This window comes from Megalops cyprinoides, chromosome 10 (assembly GCF_013368585.1).
Source record: "Megalops cyprinoides isolate fMegCyp1 chromosome 10, fMegCyp1.pri, whole genome shotgun sequence".
NCBI lineage: Eukaryota > Metazoa > Chordata > Actinopteri > Elopiformes > Megalopidae > Megalops > Megalops cyprinoides.
In genome coordinates this window covers 13,883,290-13,908,575 of record NC_050592.1, presented here as the reverse complement: position 1 = coordinate 13,908,575, position 25,286 = coordinate 13,883,290, and the positions used below count along the sequence as shown (strand labels likewise).

At 41.7% G+C, this 25,286-nt stretch overlaps 1 protein-coding gene across 9 annotated transcripts in view; it reads left to right on the top strand.

The window, feature by feature from the left end:
- syngap1b (synaptic Ras GTPase activating protein 1b) overlaps nucleotides 1-25,286 on the top strand; it is a 93,840-nt gene that overhangs the window by 53,088 nt on the left and 15,466 nt on the right. For 7 of the 9 annotated variants that reach the window (XM_036538017.1, XM_036538016.1, XM_036538020.1 and 4 more), the window contains 15 exons: nucleotides 7,184-7,337; nucleotides 7,727-7,825; nucleotides 9,187-9,426; nucleotides 9,751-10,086; nucleotides 10,354-10,498; nucleotides 11,007-11,151; nucleotides 11,292-11,528; nucleotides 11,853-12,054; nucleotides 12,971-13,176; nucleotides 13,270-13,480; nucleotides 14,069-14,614; nucleotides 15,288-15,701; nucleotides 16,880-17,053; nucleotides 18,416-18,627; nucleotides 24,285-24,357. In XM_036538017.1, the coding sequence (XP_036393910.1) occupies nucleotides 7,184-7,337; nucleotides 7,727-7,825; nucleotides 9,187-9,426; nucleotides 9,751-10,086; nucleotides 10,354-10,498; nucleotides 11,007-11,151; nucleotides 11,292-11,528; nucleotides 11,853-12,054; nucleotides 12,971-13,176; nucleotides 13,270-13,480; nucleotides 14,069-14,614; nucleotides 15,288-15,701; nucleotides 16,880-17,053; nucleotides 18,416-18,627; nucleotides 24,285-24,357 (3,394 nt within the window). Of the gene's footprint in view, nucleotides 1-7,183; nucleotides 7,338-7,726; nucleotides 7,826-9,186; nucleotides 9,427-9,750; nucleotides 10,087-10,353; nucleotides 10,499-11,006; nucleotides 11,152-11,291; nucleotides 11,529-11,852; nucleotides 12,055-12,970; nucleotides 13,177-13,269; nucleotides 13,481-14,068; nucleotides 14,615-15,287; nucleotides 15,702-16,879; nucleotides 17,054-18,415; nucleotides 18,628-20,278; nucleotides 20,411-24,284; nucleotides 24,358-25,286 lie in introns of those variants that run through there. The other 2 variants (XM_036538015.1, XM_036538021.1) reach the window with 2 other exon arrangements.

Below are 25,286 nucleotides of genomic sequence, written 5' to 3'. Positions count from 1 at the left end.
CCCATGAGATCTTAAATGGGTTTCAAAAGTCCTGCAATGGCCATAAACTACCTCATGACTAGGTTCTGAGTTTTGCATGAGTTCTTGAGGGGCACCAAGCAGATGCTTCTGACTACAGTCTGATAGGGTCAAACTTATTTCTAGCGCCAAATGTATTTCTTTTTAATAAGGTCCAAAATCCAGCATGCTGGAAATGGCCTGAGTGTATGCTCTACTGAGCAGTATTGCTGGGCTGGTCAGGCACAAACAGGGCAGCTCGCATCTCATACGGTTCTTTGCTCTCTCTTAACAAAACAAGACTATTGGCCTTCTCCACAGCATCAGATATTTGTAAAGTGAGTAGAAAAAATGAATACTGGATTAAGGGGAAGGAATAGGCAGAAAGGGCCTCTGAGTTCTGTGAATGTATTTTTTTTTAAATACAAATCCTTAATTACATGGTTGCATTGATCATTAGCCTCAGCTGCAGTGATTGTGTGTTCTAGATATGTATTTTTCAATCCTGGTCCTAGATATCCCTGTGTATTTCATTTTTTGAACTGTTCATTTAATAAGGATCTGGATGTGTCACCTATAGAAAGTTTTCTTCTGTACCTTCTGTGTGCAAATTTACAATAGTTAGAATAGTTAGAAGTGCTTCTGAGTTAATGAAAATATGAAAGTGTAAAGCTGAAGGTGTTAATTTAAAGTATGTTGTGCCCTTTAAAATGTTCCTAGAGTTGTTCCCATGAATCACCTGTAGAGGGCCTCAAGTGTTTCCCTGTTAATCCAGGAAGACAGTTCATTTGGTGCATCACTGCATCTCGTTGTTAGTGAAACATAGTGTTTCTTATGTAAGTTCCTAGTATTGGAACAGCACCAGTTAGCTGTAGTAACTACTGCAGTAGCTAGCTAGCAGTTAACTGTTTTCTTTATAAAAGTCATTGTATTTACCACCTCGGAAGGATTTGCTGAGTTGTGAACAAACATGTTAATATATATAACTTTCCATGCCACTTTTTTATATGTACTGTGTAAGTCACTCTATAAGAGTGTCTGTCAATGACAATAATGTAATGCAGTGGGATGCTTTCAAAAACAGGAGTGGCAACATAACTGAGTGAGGAATAAGGAAATAAGCAGAACAAGTGACAGCTGATAACAGAATGAAGTGAGTTACAGGAAACATCAAAGTGACAGGCGTGAGGAGTGCCTACAGTACCTTCCTGGACTCCTTACAAAGCAGAATATCCAGGGCCAGGATCTGAGGATGCTTGTGTAGGTGCCTGCATCTGGGATATATAACCTCTACTATGTAAACATACAACTGCAAAGGTCGTATTAGACAATTGCAACAGAGTTAGCATGATCTGAACCTGAAATCTGGCCTCACGCCTATTAGACCATGAATACCAGCTCCCTATGAAGATTTGTTAATGTATTAAGAATGTATGCTATTTGAAAAGCACAGCTGTTCCTTATATGCAACATTACAAACAACCTCTCTAATTGTAATGGAGATTAGTGGTCTATACACAGTTGGGGTAGCACAGTTGTCTAAACCTGGGGTTTTAGCCCTTGTTAGGGTCATATAAATTGTCTGATACAGTATGTCCTGACTCTCAAAACTTGCTTGTTCAAAATGATTGCTTAGGTGTGAAGGTGGCTTACTTTTCATTATTAATTAATGCAGCGAACGAAGCACATTTAATTCAGCCCTCGCCCGCACTGCCAGGAGCTTCTCGGGTGAACAATATTTGGAGTCAGTACTGTGCAAGGGCAGTAGTTCTCTAAAGAAACCTCAAGGCAAGTGGCTGATTTTCCTCTCAAAGACATCCATTTTCAAGGGATGGGGTTTTATGGTTCTCTGGTAGTGATGGTGTTGGGTGGGGGATCTATGTTGCTGCTGTCAGCATGTATATTTGTTAAATCAGGGTGCAGATTGTGTTGCTTGTGTATTATTTGAGTGAACTGTATCTTGCAATCTGGCATTATTTCACTGTTTAAAGAGTTCAAACAGTATGGTAGCGTAAGGGTTAAAAAAAACACAAGGGCCAACACTGACTGTTATGGCTCATGCTGAATTTGGTTTTGATTGTTTTGAGGGGTTAACATGTGTGCCAGGTGAAATGACTAGCCATTTCCATCTGGTTACCTTTCCACTTGACTGCATTTAATAGCATAACTTTTGTTAACCTAAACTGTGTACATTCAGTTATTTTATTTACAAAAAGACTAAAGAGTTCATTTTGATTAGAGGACAACTTTATATTGATCTTTGTACAAACTTAAGTAATTCTTCTGCATCAGACCACATTTGAAGTTTTTTTAAACTCTCCCATATCAAGCTCATGAGGTTCCACGAGTCCCCATTTAGCTTTGCATCACATTGCATTGCATTCATTTAGCAGACACTCTTACCCAGGCATCTTATCCTTCCAGCACAAGAGAACAGAAGTGTACACATTAACTGAGCAGCAATCTCAGACCAGACTAACAGCACTCTCAGACCAGTGAGAGTGTGAACACAACGCCACCATATCACTTTAGATTTCCTGTTTACATCAATTAGCTTCTGTATTGGACAAATGCAGCCATTTTCTTGCTCCTGAGAAGCTAGAAACCTGCTGATTCTGTGCCCTTGAGAACTGAAAATAAGGTGCTTGTTCAAAGGCTTGGCTGTAGAGGCTGTAGATGCACAGTATGTTGGGGCCTGCTTGACTGAATGCTCACTGGTGACAGCAGCTGGCGGGAAGTCTTTATTTGAGCCTGCGACTAATGTCAGATGCATGTGACTCCAGACTGCCAGAGTTTACTTCTGCTTTGCTTCATCCAGAGCTTAAATGACAGAGTGGGAACAATTATTAAGCTTCATTTGACACCTGCTCCCTGCTTTTAGCTACCCTTGGCAGCACAGACCACCACCGATCAGTGTTCTGTATCTCATGCAAAGTGCCAAGTAAGATAAAAAAAAAAATAAAGATGTCAATATTTAAGGCAACTTCGGTATCGTCTCTGATGTAGCAGCGGTGCATAAATGCATTGCGTAATTGAACTACTTTATCAAGACGAATGATTTACTATGTTGGCCCTCCCACATTCACGGCACAATGAATGTTCGGATTGTATCTCTGAGCAAGCACTTCTATGGAACATCCTGGGCTTCCCACTGGATTTAATATTCAAAATGTTAAACATATTCAGAGCTTACTTAGAATGATGCATCATCTTAGCCACATCCCCAAACTACTTGTTATGCACTCCATAAGATGAAACAGAGGGTTGAAGGGAGGAACCAGAACTACCTGTTCCCTCCTGGCTAACCACAGAAGAAAAAAAATGCAGCATTTGCAAAACTGTCTGTAGTGAATCATACCATTGCAATAAGACTCAGATTCTGTCCAGTAACATTTCAGAGATGTGTTGATGTGGTGTGATACATATGTGTAAGTATGGATGTGTGTGTGTGTGTGTGTTTCCATAAATGCCTGAATATATGTGTTGTGAAGTAAGCGGTATTGAACTGCTTTTACTGTCACTTATCTTTGGCTCAATTAACTCTCCTTGGCTCCTTTCCTCCTCATTCTTTCTCTGTCTCCTCTTTCTCTGGTCTTACAGTTTACATAACAACTTTATTTCCTCTGAGTCTTCCCCCTCTCTGTCTCTCTTTCTCTCTTTCTCTCTCTCTAACTCTCTCTCTATCTCCTCTTTCTCCCTCCCCCATTCTCTTCCTTTTTATTTCTCTCTTTCTGACTCATTCCTTTGGGTCTATTTTTAACTCCCCCCTCTCTCCACATCTCTCTCTCCTGTTGGAATTGCGTTCTCTGATGCCTATATTATAAGTGAATGTATGTAAAAGCACTGACACGGGGAGAATGCGTGCGAGACGGACACATCAGGGACATCATAGTAGGGGATATCTATCTTTCCTTCTTGTCTTTCTGTGTTTTGTCTTCTGTGTTCTTCTCCCTGTCTCTGTCTCTCGGTCCGGTAGCCATGCGGTTCAGTTAGTCAGTGTGTAAGCGTTCGCTTCTATTCAAATGCAATATTCATGCATCACAGTGTCCTGTCAGTTTACATGTGTGTCGCCCAGCATCATTGTTGCTGCCCAGGGATGGCACATTTCATTGCTATTGCTCAAGGGTTCTTTTTCTTTTTTCAGAGTTCACCAGAAAGAGCTTAATGAAGGAATAAAAGTATTTTTGTCTTTGTCAACCAAGTGCACTTACATTGAGGGCATAAATAGCACCTTTATGCTGGCATGTATACAATGGCCCGCAGCAGGTAACACCAGGAGCGACCTATATTGCCTTGCAAGGAGAGTTTTGCTGCCAAGTTTGTAGGAAATATTTTTTTTGGAGCAGATGGAAAAAGGCTTTTGGAGTTAAAATGGGAGGAAGAGAAGTTGTCCCTGTAACTTTTACATCACAGATGTCATCTTCTCTCCAGGTTTCAGAATATGTCAAATGTCAGGGTCGTAATGCAGCTCGCTGGTTTCAGTTGCATTTAAAATCATAAAGTATTTGTAGCTTTTTAATTGAATGTGATTAATTGAGACCAAACGGGACAAGTAAAAATACAAGGACATTAGTTGGCAGCTTCTGTTAATTAATAAGAATTTGACATAGATAAATAGATGCTTTTTATGTCTTCATGTGGTATGTTTCTTTAATGATACATAATATGAGGAGAAACAAGATCCGTACCATTCATTACAAATTAGACTCTTCCCCTCAAGTGATATTAGAAAGTGCGGTCACAGTTTTCTCATGGACCTGATATAGTGCAGTACTGAAAACAACTATAGCAAACAAGAATTCAGGCAAGAAAAGAGCTACAGAAATTGCACATTGAAGCAAGACATTTCACATGCATCCAGAAAACATCACTCAAGTGCTAAACATGATGAATGAATCAGCATTTCAGAATAGAATGTACTTTGTCTCTGTAAAAATGCAATGCTTTGTATTAGTAGTCTTATAAAATAAAATATATACTGACAATACTGACACACTGTGGTCAAAGTATGGTATCAATGTTGTATGACAACCATGAAAAGCAAACTACCAGCTAAACTATACCATGTGCATTTGTATGGAAACCATATGGCTGTCAGCAAGGCTAATGAAAAAAGATAGCTCCTTAATAGGTTATACATATTGTAATGCTTGTGAAGAATCCTAGTTGTGCTATTATTGTGAAAAATGCAAACATCATAGATACCATGTCATTTTCTGGTTGAAAAATAGGGAATATATTTAGACTGGTGGGCTAATGTGGCCTAAGTGAATTCTAGGCGTACTGTGTACATATCTTTCTAAAATCTTAAATTATCTGTAAGATAAATAACACACTACATACTTCTGGAAGTGGCACAACCTTTCCCTCTGTTTACTGTTGTATTTCCACACCAAAGGTGAGTACATTTTGTAGTTTTAACTTCATAAAAGTAAACCCCAAACTGGGGAGACAGATCCTGTTTATATGTGCAGGGATAGACCCTATTTTCCCTCAGGGTGTTACCACTGAGTGACACAAGGCATTTGCAAGGCATTGTTGCAGATAACAATTGACATTGGGTTAGATGTTGAATGTTTTGAGGGCTTTTCACCATCAGCTGTATTTTTTAACACTTGCTAGCCACAGTAACACATTCCCACATAATAAAATCAAACCATGCCAGCACAAATAAACTATGCAGCTTACACAGGGCTAAGTAGAGTACTGTGATTAATTGCAATCAACAACGATCAGTTTGTAATTGATCACAAAGGTTAAAATCAGGCAGTAGAATGATATATATATATTTTTTGTTATGAACAGAACCACTATTTTTGTTCCAAATCCTTGAAAATTAGGGTATGTTATATGCAGTTTGTATCCCACAGTGTTTGTTTTGTAATGTTTGTTATCTGATATAAGAGTAGAATAAAATATTTCAGAACATACACGAATGATAAAATGAATAGTAGTCTCCATCATGTGTATAGCAACATAGTCCAAAGCACTTTAGGGCTGAGAGGCTACTGCTATATGGGTTAAACGAGTTGAAAAGATGTTGTTTTCTTACAGTTATTTCCCACTGCTATTGGCCTCATGCCAGTGGAAAAAATATTTCTTTCTGGACTCTAATTATAAAAATTACTTGAAATTAAAGTAATAATTCTATGAACTGCAAAGTTATAAATAGCATTTTGTTCCAAAACATAGGAAATTAATTTAGTTTTTTTCTGGTTATGTTACAAAAAATGTCTTCATTTCTGAGTTTGTTTGTTCATTTGTTCATTTCTGCTCCTGAATCGGTTATTGTATGCCGTGGTTTATGCATCAGTGTTGATAGCCCTATTTGATATTTGAAGGTTTTTCTGCTTGGAAGGTTTTTTGTGATTCTGAAATTGTTTAATGTTATGTATTAACACAAACTGCTCTAGCTGAGTAAGCAAGTATTTTGCTGATTTACAAACTTAAAGGTATGTGATCAATACTTAAGTTTATATTGATCCTTTAAAGCACAGTGGCCTTAGTGCCATCTAAGATTATTAAAGATTATTAGTCAGCTTTAGTCCTGACAAGCCAGAAATATTGAGTAAAGAGACTTTGATTCTTTCCAAACTGTTAAATGCAAGGTTTATTTGTTTAGCTTCACTCTTTGTTAAATGTGGCTATACCCAGAGAAGTAGCTATAAATCTGCTGTGGCATAGCTGTCAGCCAAAATGATAGAGCTGTAAGACACAGAATTAAAGCAAAGGCCCAACTAATAGTTCAGCTTTGAGGATTAGATTTACTAATTGCACAAGTGACTCGGTCAATTGATCAGTAGTGAGCATGTGTTTTCAGAAGTGACCTCAAACAAACTGACACAGGGCTCATTTGGACTTACGCTGCAGACAGACCACAGCCAGAGTTCAGAGCTGTCAGTTAGTGAGTTTACGCACACACTGTAACAACCTGTGCCTCTGTGTGCAGTGCTGTTGCTGGTTTTGAACATATTATCCACACCCCCAGCCTCTTTACAATTGGTTGGTCAGTGGTAGTATTTTGTTTGTCATCACAGCATATCCAGAGCAATTGCAGTTTCGTAGATCTGGTAGTGTACCTTAACCCAGTCTCTGCTGCTGGTTGCTCCACATCTTAGCACATGTGCAGCACACTGACCACAATTTTTTCTCTCTGGCTTCCTATGTCTCTGACTCTTTATTCCAGGACTCGTCTGATGCAGAGCTTCAAGGAGTCACACTCCCATGAGTCCTTGCTGTCCCCCAGCAGTGCAGCTGAGGCTCTAGACCTCACATTGGACGAGGATGCCATCATTAAACCTGTCCACTCCAGTATTCTAGGACAGGAATACTGCTTTGAGGTGCGTGTAGGTATATATGTGTGTGTGTGTGTGTGTGTGTGTATGTGTGTGTGTGTGTGCTTGCATCCGTACATTCGTTTATGTCCATGCGTGAGCATATGCGTGTATGTGTGTGCTCCTTTGGAGTGTCAGATATTAGTTATCTGTTATCAGTGCTGCTGACAGCATTTTCTACAATTTTCCATTAACTTAATTTGCAACCATTTATGAGAATGAGATGAAACTGGCTTCACAAAGTGAACTCATGCCCTAAAATGATTAGACACATTATTTGATAGATACGCTAGATTATCTGAACATTTTCTGATGAAGGGGCCTTAATGTTGGACATGCCATTTTTCCAAGGTGCTAATGGTTTTCGTTATTGATATCACTATGGTTAACCTCAGGTGACTACAGCATCGGGGACTAAGTGCTTCGCCTGTCGCTCGGCTGCAGAGAGAGACAAATGGATCGAGAATCTGCAGAGAGCCGTAAAACCCAACAAGGTGAGAACAAGAAAGGAAGGGAAAAATGAGATCGGAAAATATCGATCTGTCTCCCTCTTTTGGTCTGTTTCTATGCCTATTTCTGTTCCCCCTTATGTCGGCATGTCCTCTACTCCTTGCTGCACTTTCAATTAGCGCCTTTAGCGCTCTGTTTCGGTCTTCATGGGCGGCGGTTGGTTGCCACCCAATCAAGATGTATTCTCGATAAGGAACACAGGCGAAGAGCACAGTGAGTCCTGCTTGCAATTAAATGAATGATATGTACCAGCTGAGTTTTCTCACAGATTGAGACCAATCCTGCCAAGTTACTGATGGTTTACTCTTAACACCCTGTCTTTTTTAGGAGTGCAGATAAGCAGTTGCTCCTTTCCTTTATTAAAACAACGGTTGCCAATATTGAGACTCCCTTCTAGACTTTGTGCAAATTGAGAGCCGGTCATTATGTCATTTAGCAGCACTTAGATGAATATATTTCTGGAGTTTGTCTGACTCATTCAGACGCTGCGACTGTGGGAGTTGACCCCGCTGAATCATTTGGGCCTTGAGGATTTGACATGGGGCTCTAAGGATTATCCGCAGCGATGTGATTCAGGAGCACGCTGTGATAAAATAGCGTGAATGTCAGAGGTAGTAGCATTTACGCGTTTTATTACTCACTGTGACAGCCTCTGAGTGCACACATCTAAATCTTTTTATGGAAAGGCTCGCTGAAGGCCCGAAACCCAGATTGCGTGGTGACATGCTGATTGACGTGTGTTGTCTGCGGGCTGCTAGGGGCGGACCGACCTGAGGATCCAAATTCAGATTAAGAGCAGCGCTGTCTTGTGGCCTTTCGCTCGGTTTAAATGAGTCACTCCTGACTAAAACCTCATGCCTCACCGTCACTCCTCCCATGGCGGAATCAAATGTAGCTTTGTCAGTTAAAGTTTTACCAGAGCCCTTGTATAAAAACATCACTTTCCACCTACACATCTAGTCTCCTCCTCCCTTAATTCTGCCCGTTTTAGTGCCTCTCCCTTTGAGTTGTGTGTGGCAGAGCTGAAGTGAGTAGCTCGTGTGAGTCCTGCGTAAAGCCTTAGGTAGTGGGTAGCAGGTAGCCGAGCGGTTGCAGTGGTTGTGTCACTCCCTGAGACATGGTTAACTAGCATTGTTGCGGATAGGCTAGGGGCAATTTGCCTTTAGCTCAACTGGCAACGAAGCTGGCCGTAAGGGGTTGGCAGTGAGCAGTGAGAACCCAGGTTCGAAACCCGTTGCATGTGCGAGTCTGCATATGACTATCTTCTTGACACAGCGCAGTCACTCTTCTCTGCCTCTCCGTCTCCTCCTGTCCCCTCGTCATCCCGATTCTTGTCCCTGTTCAGGACAACAGCCGGCGGGTGGACAATGTCCTGAAGCTGTGGATCATTGAGGCGCGGGAGCTGCCGGCCAAGAAGCGCTACTACTGCGAGCTGTGCCTGGACGACATGCTGTACGCCCGCACCACCAGCAAGCCCCGCACCGACACCGTCTTCTGGGGTGAGCACTTCGAGTTCAACAACCTGCCGGCCGTCCGCAACCTGCGCCTGCACCTCTACAAGGAGACGGACAAGAAGAGACGCAAGGTGAGGGAGCGTGCTGACACCCGAATCACTGCTATTGCTGTACTGCAACAGTTTAGTCAGACTGTAATGGCATCATAGTCCAGCATTGCATTAGTTCAACATTGATGCTGAGTAGATATGATACCAAGCCTCAGAAGTGAAAATGTTGTTTTTATTCTCTTGCTTTGAAAATGACAGATTAGTGAAACACGGAGCACAATCCCACAATCCTTGGATAGCTAATTTCAGTTGAAACTCCTCTGTGTTCAATAATCTGGCTCTGGAATACTGCATGTAAACCTACACAGGAACACTTATGCTCTCCATCTCAATCTTGGCCCCAAGGAGAAGAGCACTTACCTGGGCCTGGTCAGCATCCCTATCTCCAGTATCACGGGCCGGCAGTTCGTGGAGCAGTGGTACCCCGTCATCCAGCCCAGCGTCCTGGCCAAGGGAGGAGGTGTAGGGGGAGGCAAGATCATCAATGCCTCCCTGCGCCTCAAGGCCCGCTACCAGACCATGAGCATCCTGCCCATGGAGCTGTACAAGGAGTTTGCAGAGTACGTCACCAACAACTACCGCACGCTGTGCGCTGTGCTGGAGCCATTGCTGAGCGTCAAGAGCAAAGAGGAGGTGGCCTGTGCACTGGTGCACATACTGCAAAGCACTGGGAAGGCCAAGGTATGGGGAGTGTTTTAGTATTTATTATATTTATATTTATAAATTTAACATTAATATTTATATACATTTATATTTAGATTCAGACGTTTTATATTGTATATATGTATGTATGCATGTGTGTGTACATTATTACTCTCTATGTTACATACATACATATATAGTAAAATTACATGCATATGCTGTAATGAGACTGTAAAAATGCTGGCTTGCTCTCGGTGTTGGGTCATGCCTTAGTTGAGATCTCTGTTTGTCATCTGATTGTTGCAGGACTTCCTGTCAGACATGGCAATGTGTGAGGTAGACAGATTCATGGACCGGGAACATCTCATATTCAGAGAGAACACTCTGGCCACCAAAGCCATAGAAGAGTACCTCAAGCTGATTGGACACAAGTACCTCAAGGATGCCATTGGTAAGATGGGACATGTCACATTTCCTCTTTTTCTATGGCCAGGATTTGGAACCAAGCATGCCATGTATTATGGAAGTGAAACCATCATGCACAACTTCAGCGTCTTCACTCTGAGCGTGTACTTCAAAAGAAATGTGCTCCTTCAGGATTTAACATCCTACAATTGGAAGGTGTACTGCTTCAACTGCAGTGCACCCTCCAACTGTAGGAAATTCTCCAATACTGTTTCACTTCAACCATTTATTGTTTTAAAACCATCAATCTTCGGGAGAACTGTTCTAATGATGGATTCATCTAAGTATGAGTGCAGCACATTGGAGCACAACAGGTGTTACGATCATACAGATTTGTTAAGTGTTTACATGTTTTTGTGGGCCAAATTCAGCAGCTGTGGGTAATGGTCAAGTCGTTGCATGCGTTTTGAGGGCTAAATGCATCAATGTACATGTACACAATGTACAATGTACAATGTACAGATGTGCGTTAATGATCGGTGTGTAATATGCAGGTGAGTTCATAAGAGCTCTGTACGAATCAGAGGAGAACTGTGAGGTTGACCCTATGAGAACTCCGCCCTCCGTCCTGCCCGACCATCAAGCCAATCTCCGTATGTGTTGTGAGCTGGCGCTCTGCAAGATCGTCAACTCTCATTGGTTAGTAGCTTCCCTACGTGTGTGTGCTGTGGTACAGCAATGACCCAGCATTCCTTCTGTGTGTTCAGTTTCTGTGTGTAGAACACAAAAAACATTGCAATTATTTACTCTGTGTCTGCTTTTTGTGACTGCCTCTCCAGTGTGTTTCCACGGGAGCTGAAGGAGGTCTTCGCCTCTTGGAGAGTCCGCTGTGCCGAGAGGGGGAGAGAGGACATCGCCGACCGCCTCATCAGCAACTCCCTCTTCCTGCGCTTCCTCTGCCCGGCCATCATGTCCCCGTCCCTCTTCAACCTGACCCAGGAGTACCCAGACGAGCAGACCTCCCGCACCCTAACCCTCATCGCCAAGGTGGTGCAGAACCTGGCCAACTTCTCCAAGTCAGTTACCTCATTCAGTATGGCACACTTGTTCTTTGGCTATATAAATTAACAAATTAATACCATAACTATGAAAAGTACATACAAAGTCATGTATTTATTTATTCATGCCCATGCATTTCTGCATATATGTATGTATTTATTTTCATGGATATACAGACGTACCTCTACATGCGAAACTTCCATAGATGCACCTGTGCATGGATCTAGATTTCTGCATGTGTTTATTTGATACTCAGATTTGTTTTAGCACCTCATCCTTCCCCTATTTAAAGCTCTCTCTCCCCCACCCCTCCTCCCTCCTCTCTCTCCTTTTTCCCACAGGTTTGGCAGTAAAGAGGAGTATATGTGGTTTATGAACGAATTCCTGGAGATGGAGTGGGGCTCCATGCAGCAGTTCCTGTACGAAATCTCCAACCTGGACAGCATGACCAATGCTGGGGGCTTCGAGGGCTACATCGACCTGGGCCGGGAGCTGTCCATTCTGCACAGTCTGCTGTGGGAGGTCATGGCCCAGCTCAGTAAGGTGGGCAAGTGTGATGACGTACCGCTACCCCAGATTTGGAAAATATTGGGGATTGTTGCTGTCTTGCTGAGGAAACAGAAAAAAGGATGGAGGAAACTCAGGAGGAGAGATAAACAAACCTGAATGCAGAGATGAAATGTACTCCCAGTAGACTTTGTGCAGTTGTGTCTCACTGTGTTGTTGGGATGATTATATGGATCGGATTGTGGTGTTTATTGTTTGTAGGTAGGATTCCTACTGGCTTGTTTGTTCCTCTCTTCCCCCTGTGCTTTCCTGGGTTTGTCATTGCCCTCTCCCTGGACATTACATGTTGTCTGTTGTATGAGCATCATCTGCCCTCACCACATTCAGAGGTATATGGGATTTGCAGTTCAAGGGAAAAGCACAGATATTCCTTCTGCAGTGTGAGTTTTCAATGTACTGCACTCACAGCCCTTAAAACAAGTCTCCCTGGATTGGTGTGACGGGGGATTAAATCAAGTCTTGACCCAGCTGCCAAATGTTCATTAACAATCTGCCTTCTCAAGATGTTTTTGCTGTTGCCTGTGCACCCTAGTAGAAACCATTTTTTTGTGTTTTATGAGGGTCAGTCAAAGTTTTGATGTATTCTTGGCCTAGATCCTACTTCTGATATATTGTTTTACTCAAAGCACTTAGTACCTAATCAAATCTACAATGTCAGTTTACAATTAAACAAAGGTACACATTAACCGGAACCTTATGCAAACCAGACCTTTTCTGTAAGGTGAGTCTGACACATAAGCTCATCTCCTGTGAAGACATCCGGGGCATACAGTTTAATTGTCACTGACAGTAGTACAGTTGAACTTTACCTGCAAAGAATGAGTCAATTACAGAGAGCAAGAATAAATGGTTAATTGTAACTTTCCTGTCTCATCCTCTTTCACTTTTTCAGGATGCTATAATCAAACTGGGGCCCTTACCACGGCTCTTAAATGACATTAGCATGGCCCTGCGGAACCCCCACCTTCAGAGGCAGCCCAGCCACCAGACGGACAGACCACCCCCTGAGAGACAGACAGACAGACTGCTCTCCCGGCCCAGCTTCAACCGGGGCATATCCTCAGACTACCAGAGCTTCATGATGAGAGACCTTAACAGGTAGCGACTGCTATGACCTGCAGTCAGTATGACCGCGTGGTGACACCGTTCCTTTCTCTGGTGTGAACCTCTCTCCTTGTTTTACTGCTCCAGTTCCATAGACATCACTCGACTGCCTTCACCTACCTCTGGTCTCTCCAGCGGCGGGGTCATGTCCTCGCGGGCGAGCATGGGGGGCTTCGCGGACCGGGACCACCAGCATCGGGCCTCTAAAGATGTATTCTACGTGACCCGCCCCCCTTTGGCTCGATCCAGCCCGGCCTACTGTACGAGCAGTTCTGACATTACCGAGCCAGACCCAAAGGTATTTATCATCAGTATCTGTCCGAGTGGGTGCGTTACAGTGACGTGCTGTGCAGTGAGTGCAGTGTTGTTGTGTACAGTGTTGTGGTACGGCCTTGTGTTTTTTTTTTCCAGATATTTAACACATGGAGTGCAAAATTTGGTTATTAAAACATGAATACACACGCTATGGAACTTCTTTCATTAAACATGAACATGAGTTCAGGGTCGTTTGTTCACTTGGTTATCATATTCCAATATAGATTAAGATCTCAAAATTTTCAGGTGTGAATGCAGGGGCTCTGTTCAATAGTGTCAATTAAAATCTTTTTCATACTTTCATGGAGCAGCTGATATGTCAAGGAATGTGCCAGAACTTGTGGTATGCACAGCAATGGTCACTGATAAAGATAATGTCATAGGTATTTAATTCCTGGGGTCGCTCCGTTGGATACCTACTTCATGCTCAGTTGAAGGCCCGGTTCATGACAGTAGTTTCTTAGCGATAATAACCTCACCCTCACTTATCTCTCAGGTTCTGAGTGTCAACAAAAGTGTGTCTGTGATGGATCTCCAGGATTCTAGAATGAACAGTATCTCTAACCTACAGTCTGTGGGCGACATGCTCAACTCCTCCCAAGCCTCCATCTCCGGTCTGGGCAGCTATGGGGGGCTGGGAGGCCTCGGGAGTGGTCTCGGGGGGCCGCTGCGCGCAGGGGGACGCCTGTCGGCCGGCTCGGGGGGATCCAGCATGTCCGGCGGCCTGCGGCTGAGCCAGCTGAGCCAAATGGGGACCACCACGGACTCCCTGTCGCAGCAGCAGCAGCAGCAAGCGGCTGCCCTCCGCTACCCCCTGTCCTTCCAGAACCCCCTGTTCCACATGGCCTCCGACGGTCCCCAGCTGCACCACCAGCACAGCCGAGCCCAGCCTCCTCCACCTCTCCTCCTCGCTCCCGAGCCCGAGACCGCCCACCCCGCCTACATCCCAGCCTTCGGCCACGGCGGCTTCTCCCGCAGCGAGGACCTGTCCACCTTGCGACCCGGGGCAGCCGGCCTTGGCCAGCCCAGCATCATCCACTCCCACAGCTACAGCGACGACTACACCCGGCACAACCAGGCCGACTACGGCCGCCGGCAGCTGTCTGTCCACATGCAGGTACCCCAGATGCCAGTGAGTGAGCCCAGTCATCGGCCTCTGGTCTCACTGTCATTCATCACGCTGATAGATTCATTGACCTGCGTAAGGGCAGTATTCAGGCCAAATGACCGTGTGTCCTTAGATACTCACTAATTGATCATTTGAAGAGACACACAGAGGATGAAAAACAAGATGAGAATGTGATACAAGTTGCTACATTCATTCTGTAGTATTGATTTTGGCGCCCAACATTATCAGAGTATGATATTTATAATTTGTCATGGAATGCTTCCTTCTTCCGAAGACATTCATTTTACATGTGCATTGCCATTTGTTCATTTGCAGTAACTTTACAGCAGTTACTGATTTATGTGAGAACATGTTTTCACTGTATAGGTTGTTCCACAATCATTTCACAGCTTTCACAAACAATATTTTGCATCTTTTTTCATACTTTAACACCTGTAAAGAATTTCTGACTACATATTAGGCCAAGATGGTGCCTGCAGATATGAACTCTTTATTCAATTAAGCTCTCACAACAAGTGAATCTGTATCAGGATAACAGCAAAAAAATCCTGTATACATATTATTATATTGCACCTTTAAGTGGGAAGTTAATGTCCCAGGCATGAAGCTTTGATTTCATGCGATTACTCTCTTCTGTTCAACTTTTTCTAACCTCCCTCAGGAAAATATCCAGCAGCAGCAGCAGCAGCAGCACCTTGGCGCCACACCTCCTTCCACCGTTCACCCAGTCCGCCAGACCTCCATCGCCCCCCCGCAGCGCGTCAAATCCCAGACCTCCCACCAGCTGTCAGTCAGTTCGGCGGCCGCTCCTCCACCCCCGGCCAAGGTGCGCCCGCCCAGTGGCAATCTCCTCCAATCCCCGGAGTCTGGATTCGGGGGCCGGCAACAGGCTCCCCGGCAACAGCTGTCTGTCAAGGACAGCCCCGCCCCTGGCCTGCCACACCAGCAGAGTTCAGTCAGAGAGAGCCAGGGCCCCCAGGGACCGCAGGGGGGAGTGACGCAAACCGCACAGCAATCGCAGCAGCAGCAGCAGCCTCCGCAGCAGCACTTACTGAAGCCCACTATCAGCAAACAGGTGAATGGCCAACAGCCAGAGAATGTATTCTCAGCCTAGGTGTAACCTAAACACCTAGTAGCATTACCTCAGAGACAGCCAATAAAGCAGCCTGAATTTTGCTTGCTTTTACCCTCAAAATCATGAAATATGTTACTTAATGGAGTTAGTGCAAAGAGCTCCAAATTTCAAATCTCAAGAACAGTTATCAGTAAGGAAAATTGTTGGAATCTTGAATTATTTTCTATAGATGCTCAATAAAACAGATTCAGGTATTGAAGAAAACCACTTCAACATGACATACTGTATCTCAAGGGTTCCTAAATCCATTTTTAAGTAAGTTTATTGAAACTGCAAAAATGGACAGTGAATTACTTGATATTTTGAAGCAATATATAACTTGTTGGTTATTTTCTCTGCTGACAGACAAATTAACTTGCGATCAGGATTATCTTGATATCCAGCAAATACTGCAAATGAATAGTTGAATAGACTTTTTGTTGTTGGTGGGATAAATACAGAAGCAAGTTATTTTTATTTATTTTTATGAAATCACTATAGACATTATACGAGAAAAACATATTTCTATATTTTTGTATAAACACACTGGTAAAAAAGAGAATAGCTTGCTCTCATTCATTTTTGAAGCACCTCACCCTTCTCCCTTGAAGAAAATGAAAAAACCGTTAGGCTCGTTGCTGCCAGCTAGTGGCTCAAAGGGTGAACTGTGCACATCAGAGTTCAACTGAGGTATAATTTTGGTTGCAGGCCGAAAACATGGGTGTTTCTTATGAAAAGCCATGCACTTTTTTCAGTCCAAAAAGTGACAGTAATTGAGTTTCCTTGTCATATGGACATATATGGAGTACATGCATTTTTTCCACACAAAATGTGGAGTTAAGGTTGGGATAGAGCAGGATTTATTTGTAGGAGAATGATAGCTGTAGTCACTGTCTTCACCAAATCAAATAAGTAGTGGTCATCACCTTTGGAGGCCACTGAACCAACTGACGTCATTCTGTCTTCCTCCTGCCTAACTGAGCTCTGACTCCATAACGCCTGTTCTTTTCCAGTCAACATTCTCCTGCCATAACATTCTAAGAAATTGGTATATTTTGCTAAAAGTGCATCATGTTCTGTTGTGGTGCACCATTGTTATATAACCCTCATCCGATTCTGTTGATATTTTATCCATGCAGGGGTCTCAGTCGCCTTCTACCCTGAATCCCCCCACCCCTGCCTCAGAGCGAACTGTAGCCTGGGTATCGAACATGCCTCACCTCTCAGCTGACATCGAGAGCTCACGCATTGACCGGGAGGAATTCAAGCTGAAGGAGTACTCCAAGAGCATGGACGAGTCACGTCTGGACAGGGTGAGTCTAGTGATTCGTCTGTCAATGGAAGCCTTCTATGCCATGTCCTCTTCCCGCAGGGTCTTTAGTACCTGACGTACAACACAGTAATCACGTATTAAGTTCATCTGAGAAACACAGTGCTGACAACAGCCAATAGATGACCACCAAGTCTGGATGTTTAATTAGGTTGTTGGTAATGTTGTTGGTTGGGAAATATATAACTGCTTGATTTATCACTCTCTTGTTTCCTTTTGTATGTTATCACTACACAGATATAAAGAATTATTCTAGTCTTTTTTTCACTAGTCATTGTCATTGGAAGCTACAAAATCTTTGCAGTCACTTCCAAAGTCCTTTCTCGACTTCACTTCTGAATCCAACTTGTTATGCAGCGTGCCCCTCCCCCACTCATGTCAGATTCAGCCACTTTCTTTTAATTATTTATAAAGTGCTTCTCAATACTGATCAACATAGCATACTGTGAGGTCACAGCCAGAGATCTGGCATCTCCAAATGGTCTGAGTCATATCTCCTTCATCAGAGGCTTCTCAATGCATGGTGCAGATGTCAGAAAAATGCAAGTCATGTCTATCAGTGCTGAACAGATGGTGTTAAGGAACACATTCATGCATAATTTAAACGGGAATATGCAGAATGTGAACTTGAACAATAATGAGTCATTGAAAGTAAACAAACTTGTGAGACATGTATTTTTGGCAAAAGAACAGCTCTGTCCTTCAAAAGCTTTGTTAGAGTATACTCAATGACCCCCCCTCCCCTCCCCACTTACAATTTTCTATTGTTTTATCCAAAGCACAGACAAACATGATACTTTTGCAGCATGTAGCTTCCTTGTTTTAAATGGACTGGTGATAGTGTGTGGTAGTATTTACTTTTTTGAATCCAGAGTGCAGGAGTTCTGCAGCAGCTGGTGCAGAGTTCTTATGCCCAATTCTTTTGGTAGTAAAATGGAAAAATATGTAAACTACCCTACATAAGGGTGTTAGCTAAGGATATAATTCATCTAAACGAAAATATGAGCAGTAATATGGTTTTGTGTTATCTTTTTATCCTTTTTCAAGTTTCACCTCTCTTGTGATCTAGAGGCTTAAATTTGTAGTGCTTTTTTGATAGATGCCAATTAATGGTGGACTGCACTAAGTGGCACCAGAAGTTACAACTGCTGTTGATTTGAATTTGTTCCCTGTAGATTGGCACAGCAGCATAACCTAACCTCTGTAAGTTAAGACTTTGTATTAAAAAGAAAGTGCTAACATTGAAATGCTGTAATGAGGCAATGGAATAAAACTGTACCGCACTGAAGGATTGCATACACATGCAACGCAAAAACCCTATTCCTGCCCCTGTCTCCACCCTTAGGTTCGGGAGTACGAGGAGGAGATCCACTCCCTGAAGGAGCGGCTGATGTTGTCCCATCGAAAGCTGGAGGAGTACGAGAGGCGGCTCCAGTCCCAGGAGCAGCAAACCAGCAAAATCCTCCAGGAGTATCAAAGCCGTCTGGAGGACAGTGAGAGGAGGCTGAGGCAACAGCAGCTGGAGAAAGACTCCCAAATTAAAGGAATAATCAACAGGTAAAAGGAGGGGGTGGAGGGTGGAAGGGCTGAAGTGAGTGAGAGAGAAAGGCGTAAAATGTTTCAGAAGCAGGTGGCAGGGCACTGTTCACTTCCTTGGGTATAGAAGACACAATTGCTATATGATACACATACACATACACAACACTCACTGTGTTCTTCTGTAGCCATATAACACATGCAGCCATGTTGCAGTAAGCTGTGTGTAAAGTGTGAAGCTGATAAAATATTTACAAGGAACTTTTCACTATTATTCAGCCCAACATGTTGTAAGCCCCTGCAGTTCATAGGTCTTTGGAAAAATAAAGCCACTCCAAGTTGTTTTAGAAAGAGAACACAGAAGAGTTTTTTAGGAATTGGGTTTCCAATGCCAAAGAGAAGGTGTGGAATGGCATATGTACCTGCAAAGAGCTTCAAATGAGAAAAAAATGCATTTAAAAATCAATTTGTGGTGCATGAAGACTGTTAATGGCTGACAGCAGAATTTCTGTGCTGTGATTGTGAGAAAAGGGATGTAATTGAAAAATTCTACCTGATAACTACTTTTGTAGTTTAAGTGCAAAGTTGTCAAAAGAGCCATGTGTTTTTGTGGCTGTAGCTTTCCATTATAGAAATGGCATGCCTGGCAAATTACAAAAATTGTTACGTCAATCTTTGTTCGGTTATACAAGGGTGGAGGGAATGTGTGAAGAATCTGGAAGATGTATAATTCTCTGGTAATGTAGACACAGGTCAGAGCTATGCAAAAAGACTAAAGTAGTGGGGTTTTAATGTTAACCAACAAATATGTATGTTTGAAATACAGGCAATCCTAGCTTTCACAAAATAATGTGTTTTTTGAAACCAGTCATAAACCGGATTATTGAGGATTGACTCTTACAGGCACATAAATGGGAGCTATGCTGGGGCCTAAGAATTGATTGTTTTATCAAAAAGGATAAACATGGATTAACATGGAATGAAGTCAGGTATTCACAAGTATTAATGTGGCTGAATACATATATATACATTTAAATACGCATAAAAATTAAGTACAGAATAACTGTTCAGTACCATGACATGCATTGCAGAGTCAGTAAGAACTCACAAGACTTCAACACTCATTCACACGACTACAAACAAAGAGAGAATCAAGAAAGACAATACAATAAACTCAAACAGGGACCCCTAGAATAAAATGTGATGAACCTTTTCATATGGTTTTTTTTTTTTTTTTTTTGACTCTGCTGTCACTTTTTTCCTCATTCTCATTCATCAAAACATGGTGATCATAAAATCATCATAAACCATGGTGATTTATGGTGGTATGGTACATCATAAACGCAGATTGATGTCAGCCAGATTGTTGCAAAACGGACTGCCTGCGTTCTATTCCACATTATAATGCAGTGCATTTTTGTTTGGTATAAAACGTAACTGTCAAGTAAATGGAAAAAGTACAACTCTTAAGAAGGTAAAGCATAAAATAAAGGATTAAGTTGGTATGATTTGGTGTTCAAGGCTGTTGGAGGGAGTGCCAAACGAGGTAGGAACAATTCCAGGCCTCACCAAAATAGCTGAGTTTCTGTGGTAGTTTGAAAATTTTAACATAAACCATAGTGTCACACACGGAAGCACCTGATTATACACTGATATCTTTATTCATATTCAGGATAACCACTGAAGACGTTGACAGTGTGAGGCCTAACTTGGAAAATGGAGAAAACTGAAAAATAAAACACATGAAAAACAACCTGCAGAAACCCTTCTTCCCCACACCCCTTATTGTTTTGAAGTAGCACCACCCAGCCGGTATATCTTCCCTAAACTGACGTCTCAGTTGCATGGAAGCAGTTTCTGTCAGTCATATAAAGTGACATGACATGGATGAGGAGTACTGTGGGACCGAAGTACTACAATCAGAATATATAGAAACTGGGACATCACTGGAGTAAATGCACTGAAGTCAGAGAAGATTATTTTAAAAACAAGCGTATGAGCTGTTTTTTTTCTGGAAAACCATCTAGATGAGGCTGCAAGCTTTTTGATATTTCTTCATAGTTATACCCTCCTGGCAATGTTTTCCATGGCAGTACAAAGAATGTACAGAGGAACAAGAAGCAGAATGGCTGAGAGCATTTCAGAAGGACTAATGAAGAATATATAATACCACAACCTGAAGGATTACAATGCCTTTTTTGCCCTTTGAAGAGTGTTGTGAAGGATGAGCCAGCTGGCCATAGGTCAGAAATGGGAAGACGCTATGCTACATAGAGATCTTAGCTATCCAGAAACTGTGATAAAGAAAGAAGAAATACTGTAGATTGGATATATTTCAAACATCTTTTCAGAATTCATTTTATATGGAGCTGTACAGTACAAATCAGTGCTTCTTTGTTTTTTTTTTTTACACACATGTTAACTCGCACCCAATGGATTACGGTCTCATTCTGTAAATGCAAATTTTCAGTGACAATTCTGATTGGAGTGAGAGGGATAGAGTCTTGCTGTAGCACTACACTGGGGCTCCCAGGATTCATCCATACCCATGAACCTTTTAGCCCTTACCAACTGTAAACTCCTACCACTCCACTAAATTGCCAATCTGTCTTGAGATAAATGTGGCACAAAGACAACTGAGAAAGGAATAACCTTTAATTTGTGTCTGCTCAGATTGGCTCAAATGGATGGTAAACTTGGTGTCTGAATTTTGCACGACAAATCTAAGAAATTGTCTATGCAGAGTGATTTCCTTTTGCTCGTGTTATATTAAAACTAGTTGTAGAACAGTTGTGTATATATATATATATATATATATGAATAACTCTAAAAGAAGAGTTTCTGCACTTGTTCCTAATGAAGGATGTGAAAAATCCCACCACTACAAGCCTCAAAAGGCCAACCGTCGCACTGTTATTCCACGTGAACCTTCCGTGAAAACGACTTTCTCTTTGGTGGCTTTATCCCAGGCAGCTTTATTGGTGGAATAAAGCACTTTAGGTCACAGTAGCACTACTGCTGTCTCAGGTGGGGTTAGAAACAGCCACCAACTTGTTGTCCAGCAACGCCTAGAAGCCCAACCTTAAACTTTTTTTGCTTTAGAACGAAGTGGTTGTCTGCAGAACATGAATGCTGTCATATGTTTTACCTTGAAGGTTGCTAGTGTCAGTTAGTTTCTAGTTATGTTGAGTAATGCATTTTATATTGAAAATCTTCTTCAGTATCAGTAAGACGTGACTTCTGCATCTTTGAATTTCAGTTAACAGTAGCCTAATGAAACCTAATCACTGTACACATCACATACCACTAGAGATGTATAAATATATTATATCTTTAAAATAATATGAAAAAGATAGTTATTTTCAAAAATAGTTTTAGTTTTTAGTAATTTGTTGTAATAGCACAGATGTACTTTTAAGTGCAATGCAATGCAATAATGTATGTGAAAATGATAAGCAATCTTGCGTGGGCTCTACTGCTATATATTGTGAGTAGACATTATCAAATAAATAAATAATGTCTGAAAGTATTACAAAGATGAAATAGGAGTCACAAATGCATAGTGGTCTCTGTCTATTTTCTTCTTCTTGTATAAAAGGAGCCAACAAGTACTGGCCAGACGGTACTTTCAGTCTTCAACATGTGAACTTCTGTTGAGTACACCTTTCTGTCCTACTTCCTTTCCTAATAGCAACGAATGCCAGACATTATGATCTTCTTTGACCTGTTGTGGATAAGTTCCCTTTCTGTTGTGACTGCATGAAAATTGATCCGCTCAGCATATCACTTGAACAGTAAACATGCAGGTCTGTTTTTGTAGCATATGTCTGTTTCACTCGTGAATCCCTGTCTTCCCTATAAGTCTTTTAAGGATTATGCTAAAACTTAATGTCAGTGGTTCATTTTGTTACTTCTCCAGTACCAATTTCTCTGTCTGTATTCTTGTTCTTGATTTTTATATTTTTGTCTTCCTATTTTGTAAAAGAACAGTACACTGTACTCTCTTCATGGAATAAAACATCCAAATGCCAGTGTTTGAAATCTTCACCTGTGGATTTTCATTATTTATTAATGTTTTACAGCAATGTGTAATTTGTTCTGAGGAAATGTTCCTGGGGAGGAAAAGTACAAATGGTACAATATTGCAGTTAAGCACGATAACGAGGAACCAAACACCTACTCTAAAGATGTAGGGCATTTTTGTACTTATGCCTAAAATGATTCTACTGCAATTTGCTCTTCTATGTTCACTAAAAGCTTGAAGCAGTTTTACTAAGGAGTGTTTCACTTTCATCAATGGACTTTTCAGCATACAGAGAGGCTGTCTGAATGGTCACAGTTGCACCAACCAAAATTTGAACAGGAAAGTTGTTCTCCCCATGTCAACTGACCATACCATCAGGAGATGATAGTAGGTCTTGAGCATCAGTCTTTTTTATGTTCCATCATTACTAGAGTACCACAAACACAATGTTTGTGGCACACGGCCTTTGATCACATTCTGATAATTCTAACAGGACACCAGATTCACAGCCAAGTTAATTTTATTCAGGCAATGACATGAATGTAGCATAAAAAAAACTTCCATGCAAGAAATGTTAACCTATGTCTGCAATTGTTTAACAGATTCAGGTATGTTTGATCAATTCATTTAACTTCATTTTAATCCATATTGTACTGTAATTCATCTTTACATGAAATGTGTGGAAACACCATACCATTGATGTACTCCATTGATTGGTCCCCGCACCACTTCAACAATAATGTTATGACATGAGAAACTCCTTTATTTCAATGATCTGTGCAGAATCATGACTCTTCCTTTTGAGATATTCACAGACTACTTTTGATTAGCTCAAACAGGAATGTGCTAGCCCCATACAGGGATATATCACATTGTAAAGTCACTACACATTAGACTTTTCTTGGAGGGTGTTTCAAAGTAACAAGATCAGTGTAAACTTAATAAAACTGACATAAACATGGGACCATTTATTGCAATAATTATCACCATCCAGCCCTCTCTGTAAAGCCTTAGATAATGAACTTGTGCTGTACCAGCTATCAAAGCCCTTCAGAATTCATTTTCCCATACCATATAAAAATGTTATTAGGATACACAGATTTTACATGTGTTGCCAATTATATAGCAGTTTAATGAATTATTCATCTGATGCTTCTGGATCGGAATGATATAAAGAGAGTAATTTTTCTGAGTATGCTTTACCTGATTGCATTTGAAGAACATCACAATCACAAAGAGAAAGGAAATAAATGAAAAATGAAATGAATACCTTTGGGAAAATTTGAATTCACATCTGTATAGCCTCAGTTATATTTCCTTTTCATAGACTTACTCTGCGACATGCTACAATGGTGTCAACAAGAGGACGCAGTGTTGTGAACAATTTTATGGACAAGTAAAAAAGAGGCACCTTAGCCATTGTCATAAATAGAACAATCATCATACCAAAGGCTGAAAGCTCTATGCACGGTGCTAATATAACATTCTCAAGCCAGTAAAAATAACACATTTTCCTCTTGTGAATGGGTTGCTTCAGCTGAATCTGTCTTGCTGGATGCTACAGGAATGTAGTCTGTATTTGCTGCAATAGACATGTCTTTATTAACCTTCTCTCTCTCTCTGTCTCTCTTTCTCTCCCCTCTGTCACTCCTAGGCTTATGGCGGTAGAAGATGAGTTGAGGGGTGGAGCTGTTTCTGATCTCAAACCTAGAATGTTCGCGGAGCAGGTCTGTTGTCTGTCTGTGCTCTTGTATGAGTGAGGTCTGCAGTCCTGTCTGTCCCTCTGTCTTTGCCAATTTGGTTATTTCCTACAGTCTCTCTGTCACTATTTTTGCTTTTGAGTCTCTCACTCTTTGTGCATCTGTCTGACTGTCTGTCTGTGTCAGTCTTGTTTGACTGTCTAAAATAACCCCTCTTATTTGTAGGATTTTCTTTTTTCCTCCCATCGTTCTGTGTCTGTCTGTCTGTCCATCTGTCTCTCGGTATGGTCTTATTCAAAACTGTCTGTCTGTCTTGCGTCATTTGTCTGTATGGTTTTCAATATGACTTAACTACAGTACGTCTTTATGTGCACCTTAGTGGCAATTCAGTCCAACATCAAAGCGGTTTGACCTTAACTTTCAGTACCAGTTTAAGGCAGTGTTACTTTTTGCCGTAACTTGCACAACATTTCAGCAATGTGTATTATTTGGAAGTCAGGAATGTTGTGTAAGCAATACACAAAATTGTAGCACACATGCACCACTATTTGTTCTGGCCAAACCACTTTACAGCTGGATATATTGGCCTAATGTTTTCCATTTTCTTCCCTGTGCCCCCCACCTCTTCCCCTCATCACTCAAATCAGATAATCGCACCACTAATCATTAGTCATTTTGCAGAACCACATGATGCTGACTGTCTGTGTCTGTCTACATAAGTGAACTCCAGTGAACATTACTGGAGCCATTCAGGGTTCACACCACAAAGATCATATCAATGCACCACACATCAGAAGATACACAAATTAAATGTGTTTTTCCAGATCACCATCAAAAGCAACACGGAAGAGGAAGAACAGACCGTGATCCATCCTCTGTCAAGCATACATTATTTCAGATACATATATATGGAATGCTCAAACAGTCAAACATATCAGACAGCATATCAGGATTCA